The 13,099-nt window shown below is 49.2% G+C and overlaps 1 protein-coding gene across 3 annotated transcripts in view; it reads left to right on the top strand.

Annotated features, from left to right (window-relative positions):
• The window catches only part of NCOA1 (nuclear receptor coactivator 1), a 68,103-nt gene that overhangs the window by 21,005 nt on the left and 33,999 nt on the right, over positions 1–13,099 (top strand). For all 3 annotated transcript variants that reach the window (XM_054383398.1, XM_054383397.1, XM_054383399.1), the window contains exons 3-5: positions 2,810–2,821; positions 5,137–5,222; positions 9,727–9,904. In XM_054383398.1, the coding sequence (XP_054239373.1) occupies positions 2,810–2,821; positions 5,137–5,222; positions 9,727–9,904 (276 nt within the window). The remainder of the gene's footprint in view (positions 1–2,809; positions 2,822–5,136; positions 5,223–9,726; positions 9,905–13,099) is intronic.

The raw sequence follows: 13,099 nt of genomic DNA, 5'->3' as shown, positions 1-13,099 counted from the left end.
AGTCCTTACCCCCTGGGGAACACCCCAAGCTCCAACTAGACCCTGTACTGCCAATCACTATCCTCTGAGCTCTGTAGTTCAGCCAGTTCTCAGCCCACCTCACTGTCCATTCATCCAACCCACACTTCCTAAACTTTCTCATGAGAATGTTGTAGGAGACAGTATCAAACGCCTTGCTTCAGTTGGGATAGACAACATCCACTGCGCTGCCCCCGTCTACCCAGCCAGCCACACCACCACAGGAGACCATCAGATTGGTCAAGCATGATTTAATGCCAAATCCATATTTTGTTTCCCCTTCATCCACATGGGTCTCCTGCCCCATCCTGGGCACTGCCCCTATTTAAGACCTCCCCATTAGCAGAGTCATTAATTGCCCCTCGTGCATGGGGGCTGACAAGTTTGTTGGCAGGGAGTGGGGGAATTTCACGCCCTGCCGTTCCCCGTGGTCCGGTCTCATCGCGCAGCGTTAAACGGATCGCGTCCCTGCAGATGGCTGTGAAGAGTCTCCCTCTCCATATCCTCCGGGACCTGTTTTATATCAGAGATTGATTTCAGATACCAACTCCCCCAGTTCAGGGCTATAAAAATCTCAGCCTGTGCAGCAGCTCCAGGGAGCATCCTCTCTGTATGTTTATTTTATGGAGCCCTACCACCTACAAAGCACGTCAATAAAATTCTCATCCCTGCTCTGACAGTTTTAATCTATCTGGCAGCTTAAAAATAGACCGAGGGGAAGGGGAGCCTGCGAAGAGCTGCCGAGACCTCTCCGAGCAGCGCCTTCGCTTTAACAAGTGAACATTTGGTTATTGCATCCTCGAGCTTTTAAGCATCTCACACTGTCAAGAACTAATAAATCCTTTAGCACCTCACTGTAAGGAGAGGATCTGATAGGATGGAACAGGCGTATGGATCATGTGGAGAGTCATAAACCACCTGTAGAAATCACTCCTCCTCTTGCCTTCTGCTCTTCTGGATTAGATTTTTGTTCCTCTTTTTCTTTCTTTTTATCTCTGTGATTCAGTCTCATTTTTAAGAGAAGCAGGAAAGTAGGAGGAAAAACTCACCCCTTTCTTTACAGCCCTTTTCCTTCTTACCCTTCATAGAGATGGACAAAACACGTTTTGATATTCTTCTAACCTTGGGATGGAATCCCAGCAGGGTTTTGCCTCTGCTAAGCTTGTCTTCAGGAAAGCTTTTGACACTGCCTTTGACACATCCTCATAGGGAAGCATAGAAAGCCTGCATGTGGCACTTGCACCTCTAGACATATGTGTTACAGCCACCCCTTTGTTCATTTGAGCCAGCAGTGTGCCCAGGTGGCCAAGAAGGCAAACAGGTTTGGAGGAGCCAGGCCATGGGGGACGTTGAACTCCTTGCATGGGAAGCATCAGTTTCCTCCTCATTGTGCTCAAGCTGTTCATTGTCTGCACACTGTGGCAGACGTCTCCTTGCTGGTGCAGCTCACATCTTTGACATGCCTGCACTGTGTGAGCTGCTTTAACAGGTTCCACAGGTGGATTTTTTTAAAGCAACTTCTCATGAACTTTAGTGTGCAGCCTACCAGAGCTTCAGGATGTTACATCTTGAGAAATGAGTCTAATAATTCTTTGCAAAATTAGACTCATACAATGATTTGGGAGGGAAAGGACCTTTAAAAGTCATCCAGTGCAACACTTCTGCAGTCAGCAGAGACATCTTCAACCAGAGCAGGTTGCTCACAGCCCTGTCCAGCCTGAAACTGAGTGTCTTCGGGGATGAGGCATCTACCCCCTCTCAAGCAATCTGGGCTGTGCATCAGCACTTTCAGGTTAAACAATTTCTTCCTTCAATCTAGACTGGATCTCCCCTCTTTTCAGTTTGAAACAGTCACCCCTTGTCCTGTCACAACAGGCCCTGCCAAACAGTCTGTCCCCGGCTTTCTTACTGGCCCCTTTAAGTGCTGAAAGGCTGCAGTAAGGTTTTCTTGGAGTCTTCTCTTCCAGATCTCTCAGCCTGTCCTCACAGCAGAGTGGTTGCAGCCCTCTAAGTATTTCTGTGGTCTCCTCTGGATCCACTCCAACAGCTCGATGTGTTGAGGGCTTCAGAGCTGGACACAGTTCTCCAGGTGAAGTCTCACCAGAGCAGAGCAGGGTGGCAGAATTAAGTCACATCATTACGATGGTGCTGCGATGTATGCAGGAGGATGAAGGCCATGCCAGGGCTGAACTAAATCTGGAGAGAAAATTCCTGTAGCCCTTTCTTACCTCTGCAGCTTTGGCTTTGCAGAGTTGGCAGAGGTTTGGAGCAAATTAAATTCCCCACATTTGTGGTAGAAGTCTTTCCCCCCCTTTATTCCTTCCCCAGCAAGATGGAGATGTTCCACCTGCTTGATCTCAACGTTGACTCTAGCAAAGTCCTGGCAACTTGTGCCTGTTCTTTCCTGTCAGCCTTCAGTGCTCATTAATTTTGCATCACTCAGCACCGTATAATTTCTCCTGCCATTGTTCAGACAAGCAGCCTTTTTTACTGAAAACATCTTGACACCATGAATGTTTAACTCAAAAGGTGTGAAGACACAGAGCAGTACACCCCTTTCCTTCTGCTTCAGCGGCAGTGCCGTTTGCTCTGCACTCCTCACCATGCTCAAGGGTTTTATCAGAAACAGAAAAACGGTTTGCCATGTGAACTTTGGCAAAGAGAGTGATGTTTGCTGGTCAAAGCAGGGGCAGGTGTCTTAGATCTTCATCTGTATTCCTGATGCTGTCATACACTTTGCCTAGAGGCTTGGACAGATACACTTTCGGAGGTCCATTAGGAGTCCTGGAAGAGAAAACTACCAGTTGGTGAACCATCACGGAATGTGAAAGCAATGTAGGTTGAAGCTAACCTTGGTGAGCTAAGGCAACACCAGGGTGGTGATAGTCACCCTGTACTCAGCACTGGTAAGGCCACACCTCAAATACTGGGTTAAGTTTGGGGCCACTAACTCCATGAAGCACACCGAGGTGCTAGAGCATGTCTGGAAAAGAGCAACAAAGCTATTGATGGGTCCAGAGCACAATTCTTACGAGGAGCAGCTGAGGGAACTGGGGTGGTGTAGCCTGGAGAAAAGGGGGCTGAGAGGAGACCTTTTCACTCTCTGCAACTCCCTGGAAGGAAGTTAAAGTGAGGTGGGGATCAGTCCAAGGAACAAATGACACGATAAGAGGAAATGGCCCCAAGATGCACTTAGGTTGGACATGAGAAACAATTTCTTCCCTGAAAGGGTTGTCAAGCCCTGGACAAGGCTGCCCAGGGAAGTGGTAGAGTCCCTGGAGGGATTAAAAAGCCATGGAGATATGATGCTGAGGGATATTGTTTAGTGGTGACCTTGCAGTGCTGGGTTAACAGTTGGACACAATGATCTTAAAGGTCTCTTCCAACCAAAACCAGAACAATTGTATGACTCTGTTTTATGGGTCTGTGGTGACTTTGGGATTGTGAGCATTCATATGACATCTCCAGGCTTTAACCAGGCTGGGTTGGAGGAAATTGGGTGGGATGAACTCTGGTTTCTACTTGAAACAGGAGAAACTGAGATCTGTGGAGATGAGATGAGCAGCCCAAGGGGGTCCGAAGCTGGATGCAGGGGTCAGAGTTGAAGCCAGCCCATTGCTTGAGTATTCAAAACCTGTGCACATGTGCTTGAAATGGGGTTCATGTTGCCTTTTGGTTTGGGGCTGTTCCTGTAGAGGTGAAGAGACAATCATTTTTGGTTGACTGACTTTCTGAAGAGCAAAGATCTGCTGGGTGAGGGGGAAGCAGAGACAGAGATTGCCCCATAAAGGGTTAGGGCAAGCTGGCAGCCACCTCTGCAAGAGCAAACGTTAAGCAAATGCTCTTCCAGTCTCACTCTTCTCAAAGCTGCTTTGGGAGCAGTGCATGGGATGAAGGACAAAGTCAGGAAAGAGGAACATCCAAAGTGAGCTTGAAGACAGATGAGTCCTGGGAGGACACAGAGGTGAGGAGTTTCAAGTGACACATCTGTACGTTGTGCAAACACGATTTGATGCGGAGTAATAAACCTTGTGTCTGACGAGCTGCAAAACAGCAAATGCAATTTGGCTTTTGCTGACAGATGAGGTGAGGAACTATCTCCCTTGGTGCTGGGATGATCAGAAATGGAGACCAGTGTCAAGACAGATGAGCACTAAACCTCCAGCTGTCCTAGAAACCTCCAGCAATCCTACAAAGCTCTTGGCTTGCACCTTCAAGATACACAATGCTGTTCAAGCTCAGTGGATATTTATCCAGAGAAAGCATAGAATTATGGAATGGTTTGGGTGGGACCTTTAAAGATCATCTAGAAGGGCACTTCATTGCCTATCTTTGGACATGCTGCAGCACCCCAATGTCCTTCTTGGAAGAAGGGGCCCAAAACTGATCCCAGTATTCAAAAGATCCCAGTATTCAAACACCTCATCAGTGTTCAGCACAGGGGGACAATCCCACCCATAGTCCTGCTGGCCACACTGTTGCTGATCCAAGCCAGGATGCTGTTGGCCTTCTTGGCCACCAGGGCACACTGCTGGCTATTTTTCAGCCAGGTGTCAACCAATATCTCAGTGACTGCTTTAGCAGGTGTGTTGGTCTAGATGATCGCCAGAGGTTCCTTCCAAACCCCACTGTGCTGGGATTCTGGGATTCTGTGATCAGTGGCAGGAGCTGTTCTTCTTTTCTCTGGCAGGTTTCCTTTGGCACAGCCTATTCTCTGTGAATTCCTCCCAGCAGTTATTCCTTAAAGTGTTGTCCGAGAAGTTCCAGATGAAATACTGCAGCTTGTGTCACACTGGATATCCCATTTCCTTTTAAAAATGTTGACTTTGGATGCCTCTTTCTACAGGCTTCTGCCTAAGATGGGGTTTTTCCTTCCTGCTTGTGGTAGATTGTTATCTAATTAGTGCCTTTCTTTTTATAATAATTAATAAATAATTGGAAATTACATTTTGTCTTCACGAGACTGAGGGAGCAAATGAAAATCCTGGAGTCTTTTCATGTGCATCATCCATTGCCTGTCTGCTAAGTGTTTTGTTTATTATTGGTAATAATTCACCAGTAAAATTACTTTTTTTTCTTGCCTGAAATATCCCTTTTCCTTTTTTACAGAGAAAACAGCTGATGATGAAGTCCAGAAGTCTGACATCTCATCTAGCAGCCAAGGGGTGATTGAGAAGGAGTCTCTGGGACCTCTGCTTCTGGAGGTAGGTGTTAAATATTGTTGATGATGCTGCCAGGCTCCCGTTGCTGCCCAAAACAAAGCAGTGCACCAAGAACACGAAATAAAGAGGAGGAAGCAGTTGGGGTGCTCTAAGCCTGATGGTGTTCCTGGTCTGCATTGGAGGTAGACTGATTTTAGTCCTTTGCTTCAGTAAGTCATTTGGAACATGAGTCTTACCCAAGTCTGAGGGAGCTTGGACTTCCTTAAGTTGAAGCTGTTACGGGTATCTTCATAATAGCAACATTAAATATTGAGTTGCTTCTAAATAGGGATCAAGCCAAAGCCCTAGCCCTATTTTCAGGTGAGTTAGAGGATGTGATGGGTGGTTTTCAATAGGTTTGAACCCTCCTATCCTCTGGAGAATAAGGGGGGATGAGGAGGAGGCTCCCTGTTTCTGTGTACACACACTGAACAGTGTCAGGACACTGCAAGTGAAGCACAAGGCTTGTGAGGGGCATCTGAGGGAACTGGGATTGTTGAGCCTGGAGAAAAGGAGGCTCAGGAGAGACCTTCTCACTCTCTACAAGTCCCTGAAAGGAGGTTGGAGCAAGGTGGCTGTTGGCCTCTTCTCCCAAGGAACAGGAGATAGGACAAGAGGAAACATCCTCCAGTTGCAACAGGAGAGGTTTGATTTGGACATGGCAAACAATTTCTTCCCTGAGAGGTTTACCAAGGCCTGGACCATGCTGCCCAGGGCAGTGGTAGAGTCCCTATCCCTGAAGGGCTTTCAAAGCTGTGTAGGTGTGGGTACACACAAACAGGAACTCCATAGGCTCACAGAATCTTTTGAGTTGGAAGTAAACTTTAAAAGTCATCTAGTCCAACCCTACCCAGCAGGCACATCTTCAACTAGATCAGGTTGCTCTGAGCCCCAGCCTAGCCTGGAATGGTTCCAGGGATGGGGCATCTACCACTTTCCTGGGCAGCCTTGGCCAGTGTCTCAGTGGAAACAGTTTAAACCATGGATAAATGCTCAGTGTTGCTGCTGAAGGAATGAAGGGTGTCAGGGAGGTATGCAAGCTGTCCCCCCATTGGCTGCTACCTCGAAGCTCCTCTGCCCCTTCTCTGCTGCCCTGCACCCCAAAATCAGTGTCACCTGGGGAGAAGGGTCTAGGTAGGGTTTACTATCCAGCCTGGGCCTTTTTTTTTTGGGTGCCCAGAATGGGAAGGCTGGTTGTCTTGGCAACAGCTGGGAAGAAGGAAAATTACAGCAAATCTGCCAGAACAATTTTGACAAAAGATTTCTTTCTGCTACATGGGTTTTTTTTTGTTTCTTTTTACTTTTTAAGTGCTTAAAGAATCCAAATGGATAGATGAGAGGAGAGCAGTGGACATTGTCTACCTTGACTTCAGCAAGGCTTTCAACACCATCTCCCACAGCATCCTTGTAGGCAAGCTTAGGAAGTGTGGGTTAGATGAGTGGATGGTGAGGTGGATTGAGAACTGGCTGAGAGAGAGAGAGCTCAGAGGGTTGTGGTCAGTGCAAAGTCCAGCAGCTGGGTTGGGGCACCTCTCACTGTCAGTATAGTCTGGGGAATGATGGGATTGAGAGCAGCCCTGCAGAGGAGGACCTGGGGTGCTGCTGGGTGAAAAGTTGGACAGGACCAGCAATGTACACTTGCAGCCGAAGCCAGCTGTCTCCTAGATTGCATCCAAAGCAGCATGGGCAGCAGGGGGAGGGAGGGGATTCTACCCCTCTGGTCTGCTCTCATGAGTTAATGGTTGGACTTGATGATCATCTTCAAGTTTTTTTCCAACCTAAACAAATCAATCATTCTGTGATTCTATGATCAGTGGTCGAGGGAAGATCTGTGGATGTCATCTACCTGGACTTCTGTGAGACCTTTTAAACAGTGCCCCACAGCATTCTTACCTCTGCTTAAGGCAGGGAGACCCTGTGCAGGGAGACACCTGCTGTCTGACCCTGTGTCCTGGAGGAGCCCTCTGTGGGGCTGCAGTGCGACGTGGGGAACATGGTGGGGTTGGGATCAGGTAAAGCCCCAGAGTGGGAAGATGGTGTCCAGAGTTGCAGGGGTTAGTGCTGCTTTATGGGTGGGGCTGTGACTGTGAGTCTTGCACAGACACATCTCTCCTGCCTCCCCTTGCCAAGGGGCTGTTTCCCCTGCTGCCCAGGGGAGTCATCCTCTATGACTGCCCTCGCAGCTCGGGGTGACTAAGACCTGAGGATGGCTTGGTGCCCTTCAGGGCTTGTTGGATCTGATTTGGGTGTCTGTTATGCTTTTGCATCTCTGCGGTGCCAGTTCCTGGTAGCTTCTGCACTCCTTCCCCATGCCATTCAGGCAGGGAGAGTTTCTGGTTAAAAGAATTTTAATGGAAAAATGGAGAACAAAACAGTTCGCGTAACCATCTGATCCCTGGAACAGATGTAATCCCTCCCTCTGTCCCCTCCTCAAAACTCTGTGATCCCTACAACAGTTCCAATCCCTCCCTGTCCCCCTTCCCCACAAGACTCAAGTTGTTCCAGAGTTGACTTAGGTTGGACATGAGGAACGATTTCCTCCCAAAAAGGGTTGTCAAGCCCTGGAACTGGCTGCCTAGGGAAGTGGTCGAGTCACCATCCCTGGGGGGATTGAAAAGACATAGGATGTGGTGCTGAGGAACACAGTTTAGTGGTGACCTGGCAGTGCTGGGTTAATGGTTGGACTCAATGATCTTAAAGGTCTCTTCCCACCACCACAATTCTATGATTCTGATTCTGTGAGCCTGGTAGTTGCAGGATCATGGTCCACTAGAGCTTGCTGTTGATAAGAAGGATAAGTAGGAATAAGACTCCAGAAAAAGGAGATCCCGCCTAGATGAAACATTTCAGGTGATCCATGCCTGGGAGAGCGTAAATCAGCAATTCTCCTGCTCAGGGGCTCCTCAGGAGGGCTCTGCAGCGCTGAGCTCTTCACAGCACCAGAAAGCATTCTCCTCCCCACACCATGGCAGTGAATTAAAAACCTTGATGATGTCCTCATTAGAATAAGCAGCTTTCCCCGTGTTGTATGGGTGGGTCTGGTCACGCCTGTCCTCCTGCATTCGATGGCAGGGCTGATTTGCCACATGCACGACAAACCCCTGCCCTCTGCACGCTCCAAAGGCTCTGTCATTCTTGGGCTGTAATTAGGCAAATCAGGCAGATGCTTAATTTCAGCAGTTGACCAAATTAGAGGCTTCCTGACTGCTCTGGCCCTTGGAAAATGATTGTTTCTCCTCTCCTGGCACGGTTCTTAGTGTCAGGGATGTCCCCAGTAGAGGAGATTGCAGACTAGAGACACGAATTCCATGGATGGAGTATTTGGTGGATGAGGGACTGGATGGATGGTCACATCCAGAGGGCAGTGGTCAATGGCTTGATGTCCAGATGGAGATCAGTGACAAATGGTGTCCCCCAGGCTTCAGTACTGGAACAGTGCTGTTTAGTATCTTCATTGATGACAGAGTGGGATTGAGTGCACCCTCAGCAAGTTTATAGAGGACACCAGGCTGAGTGGTTCAGTTGACACACCCGAGGGATGGGATCCCCTCAGAGGGATCTGTACTGCTTTGAGAAGTGGGCCCCTGTGAATCTCCTGAGGTTCAACAAGGCCAAGTGCAAGGACCTGTGCCTGGGTCAGGGCAACCTCCAGTATCGCCCAGGGCAGGGGGATGAAGAGATGGAGAGCAGCCCTGGGAAGATGGACTTGGGGGTGCTGGTGAGTGAAAAGCCAGACAGGGACTGGCAGTGTGCACTCACAGCACAGAAGCCAGCTGCATCCTGGGCTGCATCCAAAGCAGTGTGGTCAGCAGGTTGAGGGAGGGGATTCTGCCCCTCTGCTCTGCTCTGGTGAGACCCCCACCCTGCAGTGTTGGGTCCAACTCTTGGGTCCTCAGCACAGAAGAGACATGAACCTGGTGCAACAGGTCCAGAGGAGGCCACAAAAATAATCCAAGAGCTGGAACGCCTCTGCCTTGAGGACAGGTTGAGAGAGTTGGGGTTGTTCAGCCTGGAGAAAAGAAGATTCCAGAGAGACTTCTTGAAGCCTTGCAGTGTTTAAAGGGGCCTATTAAGAAAGCTAGAGAGAGACTTTTTAACAGGGCCTGTTGTGACAGGACAAGGGGTGGTGGTTTTAAGCTAACAGAGGGGGGAGAATAGAGAGAAAGAGAATATTATTTATGCTGATGGTGGTGAGACCCTGGCCCAGGTTTCCCAGAGAGGTGGTAGAAGCCCCATCTGAGGTTGGATGGGACTCTGAGCATCCTGATTTGATTGAAGATGTTGACTGCAGGGGGGATTGGGTTAGATGACCTTCAAAGGTACTTCCCATCCAAACCGTTCTGAGATTCTGTGTTCAAGCAAACGTGGAGTCATTTGATCACTGCTATCGTATAGAGTGGGGAAGAAGCCAAGGTGCAGGAGGCAGTCTCAGGTTGCATCCTGCCTTGCTCTGGGACACATTGCCACACACTGGCACACACGTTGTCCTGGTTTGTTCCCCTTACAGGCCCTGGATGGCTTCTTCTTCGTTGTGAACCGCGAAGGGAGGATCGTCTTCGTCTCTGAGAACGTGACCAGCTACCTGGGTTACAACCAGGAGGAGCTGATGAACACCAGTGTCTACAGCATCCTGCACGTGGGGGATCATGCTGAGTTTGTCAAGAACTTGTTGCCAAAATCTCTAGGTAAGAAACCCCCTGAAGTCAGTTTCCTATCAGCTGCTGCTTGGACAGGGGTGTCAGAAACACAGCTCTGCATTCAGCGAAACTGGCCTCAGCTTCACTGTTGTGTGTATTGTTGTTTACTGGCAAATTGAGAGAGAGACTCAACCCAGGTAACAATCCATAAACCTTTGCCCAGTGAAATTTTGCTGGGGGGGTGGCTGACACCCCAACAGGCTGTGCTGCCATTCAGTGGGACCTGGACAGGCTGGAGAGTTGGCCAAAGAGGAACCTCATGAAGTTCAACAAGGGCAAGTGCAGGGTCTTGAATGTAGGGAGGAATAACCTCATGCACCAGTACAGGTTAGGGGTTGACCTGGTGGAAAGCAGCTTCACAGAGAAGGCCCTGGGAGTGCTGGTGGACAAATTCACCAAGAGGCAACAATCTGCTCTTGTGGCCAAGAAGGCCAGTGGTCTCTTGAGGTGCATGAAGAACCTTGTGGCCATCAGGTCGAGGAGGTTTTCCTCCCCTGCTACTCTGCCATAGTGAGGCCACATCTGGAGTCCTGGGTCCGGTTCTAGCCTGCCCAGTTCCAGAGAGACAAGGAACCACTGGAGAGAGTCCAAAAGAGGCTACAGATGCTGAAGGGACTGGAGCATCTCTGTGAGGAGGAAAGGCTGAGAGACCTGGGGCTGTTTAGCCTGGAGAAGAGCAGATGGAGAGGGGATCTTCTTAATGCTCATTGAGATCTAAAGGGCAGGGAGCAACATCATGGACCCAGACTCTTTTCATTGGTGTCCAGCAACAGGGCAAGGGACAGTGGGCACAAACTGGAATGCAGGAGGTTCCATCTGAACAGGAGGAAAAACTTTCCTGTAAGGATGCCAGAGCCTTGGAAGAGGCTGCCCAGACAGGTTGTGTGAGGTCCCCTTCTCCACAGAGATTCCAAACCTGCCAAGACATGATCCTGGGAAACCTGCTCTGGGTGACCCTGCTTTCACAGGGGGGTTTTGGACTCTGTGATCTCCAGAGGTTCCTTCCAGCCCCCACCAGGCTTGGATTCTGTGAGATATCAATATTCTATTTTTCAGTAAGCAGGTGGTGGATAAAAGCATTGAGGTCACCTTCCCTTTGCCTTTATCTTCTAAGAAAACTTTCTCCTTTGACTTTAGCTTGTGGGTGGCAGACCTGACTCATCTGCCTGAAGTGAGGGGGACACATAGCACCTTTAGGAAAACAAGGAGGAGAACTTTGAGATGTTTGCTAAGAGAGACTGGGCCTATCCCAGTTCATTTAGGTTGTCCTCCCAGCTGGAGGAGGGTTGTCCCCAACTGATTTCAGAGCCCAAGTGTCCGGCATGGATATGTGCCACACCTTGGCATGTGAAAAGAGATCACAGTGCAAGCAATGAGCTGGTGGTTGTTCCCTGTGCCAGGAAAATGAGTAGTTGTGAGGGTGGGAGGAAGCATCACAGAATCACAGAGTGGTAGGGGTTGGAAGGGACCTCTGGAGACATCAATCACTGCGTGGTGAAGGCATTTGTAGAGTATTTGAAGCAACTGAAGAAGGAGGTTTTATTCATTGACTGGAAATGAACATCCTCAGGGTGGCTGAGGTGGGTGAGGCATCACTAATCCTTCATCTAGTCACACCTTTGGAGAAACACAGGAGCAGATGAGCCTTTTCCAAGTAGCTTGATTTCAAATGATGTGTTTTGTTGAAATTCACACTTGTCTTCCTTCTGGATAAATATGATGATGTCTTAAACCACCTAAGTCTATGAGCACACACCTACAGAGCTTCAGGCATGGCCTTTTCCGTGTGGTTACCCAGTTTAAGGCTGGATATTTTCTCTTTCCTTGAGTCTTACAAGCCCCTCAGCTCTTCTTGGAGATGAAGTTACATGAAAGCTGCTGGTGGCAAAATCCCTTGGGTTGAATATGAATATCCACAAAGATAAAAAAAATCAGCCTACTGATGCCCAGAGGCTTTTGGGAAAGCCAGGTTAGAGAAAAATACATCAAAGAGGAAGGGTTTTGCTGCTGCAGTACCAGGTGTCACTGCTCACTTACCCTGGAAATGGGGAGGAAGCAAAGGGAAAAAAAACACAGTTCTATGGAGATGCTCAGCTGGACTTGCTGGAACAGCCCCATGAGCATCACTTTTGTGGAGAATTCAAGCACACCAGCAAGAGGCAGGAGCCCTCCCAGGCTCTGGAATTGGCTTAGAAAGCTTGTGCCTCAGTTTCCCTGCTCATTAGATGGAGATTGACAGCCACCTACCAGCAATGTAAGGAGTAACCATTAATGTCAATGAGAGGACTCTCATGTCGATGTGCTGATCTCAGCTGGGGTTCTAGTTGCTCTTAGGGCCTGGGCTCAGAGACTTCAGCAGGTCCAAAGGAACCCCAGGGGCTGTCAAAGACAGCTCTGACCCTGGCTGTGATCTTAGTTCATGCCTGACCTCAGCAGAGAGTTGCTTTCTTCTCCCATGCCATTGCTTTTCCTTCTGTCCCCTTATTCAAGAGGTCCTTGGAAAGTCCAACACGACCAAGTGCAAGGTCCTGCACCTGAGTCAAGGCAGCCCCAGTATCAGCCCAGGCTGTGGGATGTAGGGATGGAGAGCAGCCCTGTGGAGAAGGACTTGGGGCTGCTAATGGGTGAAAAGCTGGACGGGAGCCAGCAATGTGCATTCACAGCACAGAAGCCAACTGCATCCTGGGCTGCACACAAAGCAGTGTGGCCAGCAGGTCGAGGGAAGGGATTCTGCCCCTCTGCTCTGCTCTGGTGAGACCCTGTCTGTGGTGTTGTATCAAGCTCTGGGGTCCTCATCACAGGAGAGACATGGACCTGTTGGAGCAGGTCCAGAGGAGGCCACAATCTGAGGGCTGGAATTCCTGTGCTGTGAGGACAGGCCGAGAGAGTTGGGGTTGTTAAACCTGGAGAAAAAAGGGATCCAGATGGACCTTCTTGAAGCCTTCTTGTACTTAAAAGGGCCTAGAGGAAAGCTAGAGACAGACTTCTTAGCAGGGCCTGTTGTGCAGGACAAGGCATGATGTTTTTAAACTAAAAGAGGGGAGATTTAGATCAGATATAAGGAAGAAATTGTTTATGCTGAGGGTGGTGAGACATTGTCCTAGGTGGTCCAGAGAGGTGTCAGATGCACCTCATCCCGAGTTGGAACAGGGCTCTGAGCATCCTGCTCTAGTTGCAGATGTC

The sequence above is a fragment of the Indicator indicator genome, chromosome 9 (genome assembly GCF_027791375.1).
Source record: "Indicator indicator isolate 239-I01 chromosome 9, UM_Iind_1.1, whole genome shotgun sequence".
Taxonomy (NCBI): Eukaryota; Metazoa; Chordata; class Aves; order Piciformes; family Indicatoridae; genus Indicator; species Indicator indicator.
The sequence above is the reverse complement of the archived record's forward strand: the minus strand, read 5'-3'. Positions and strand labels throughout refer to the sequence as shown.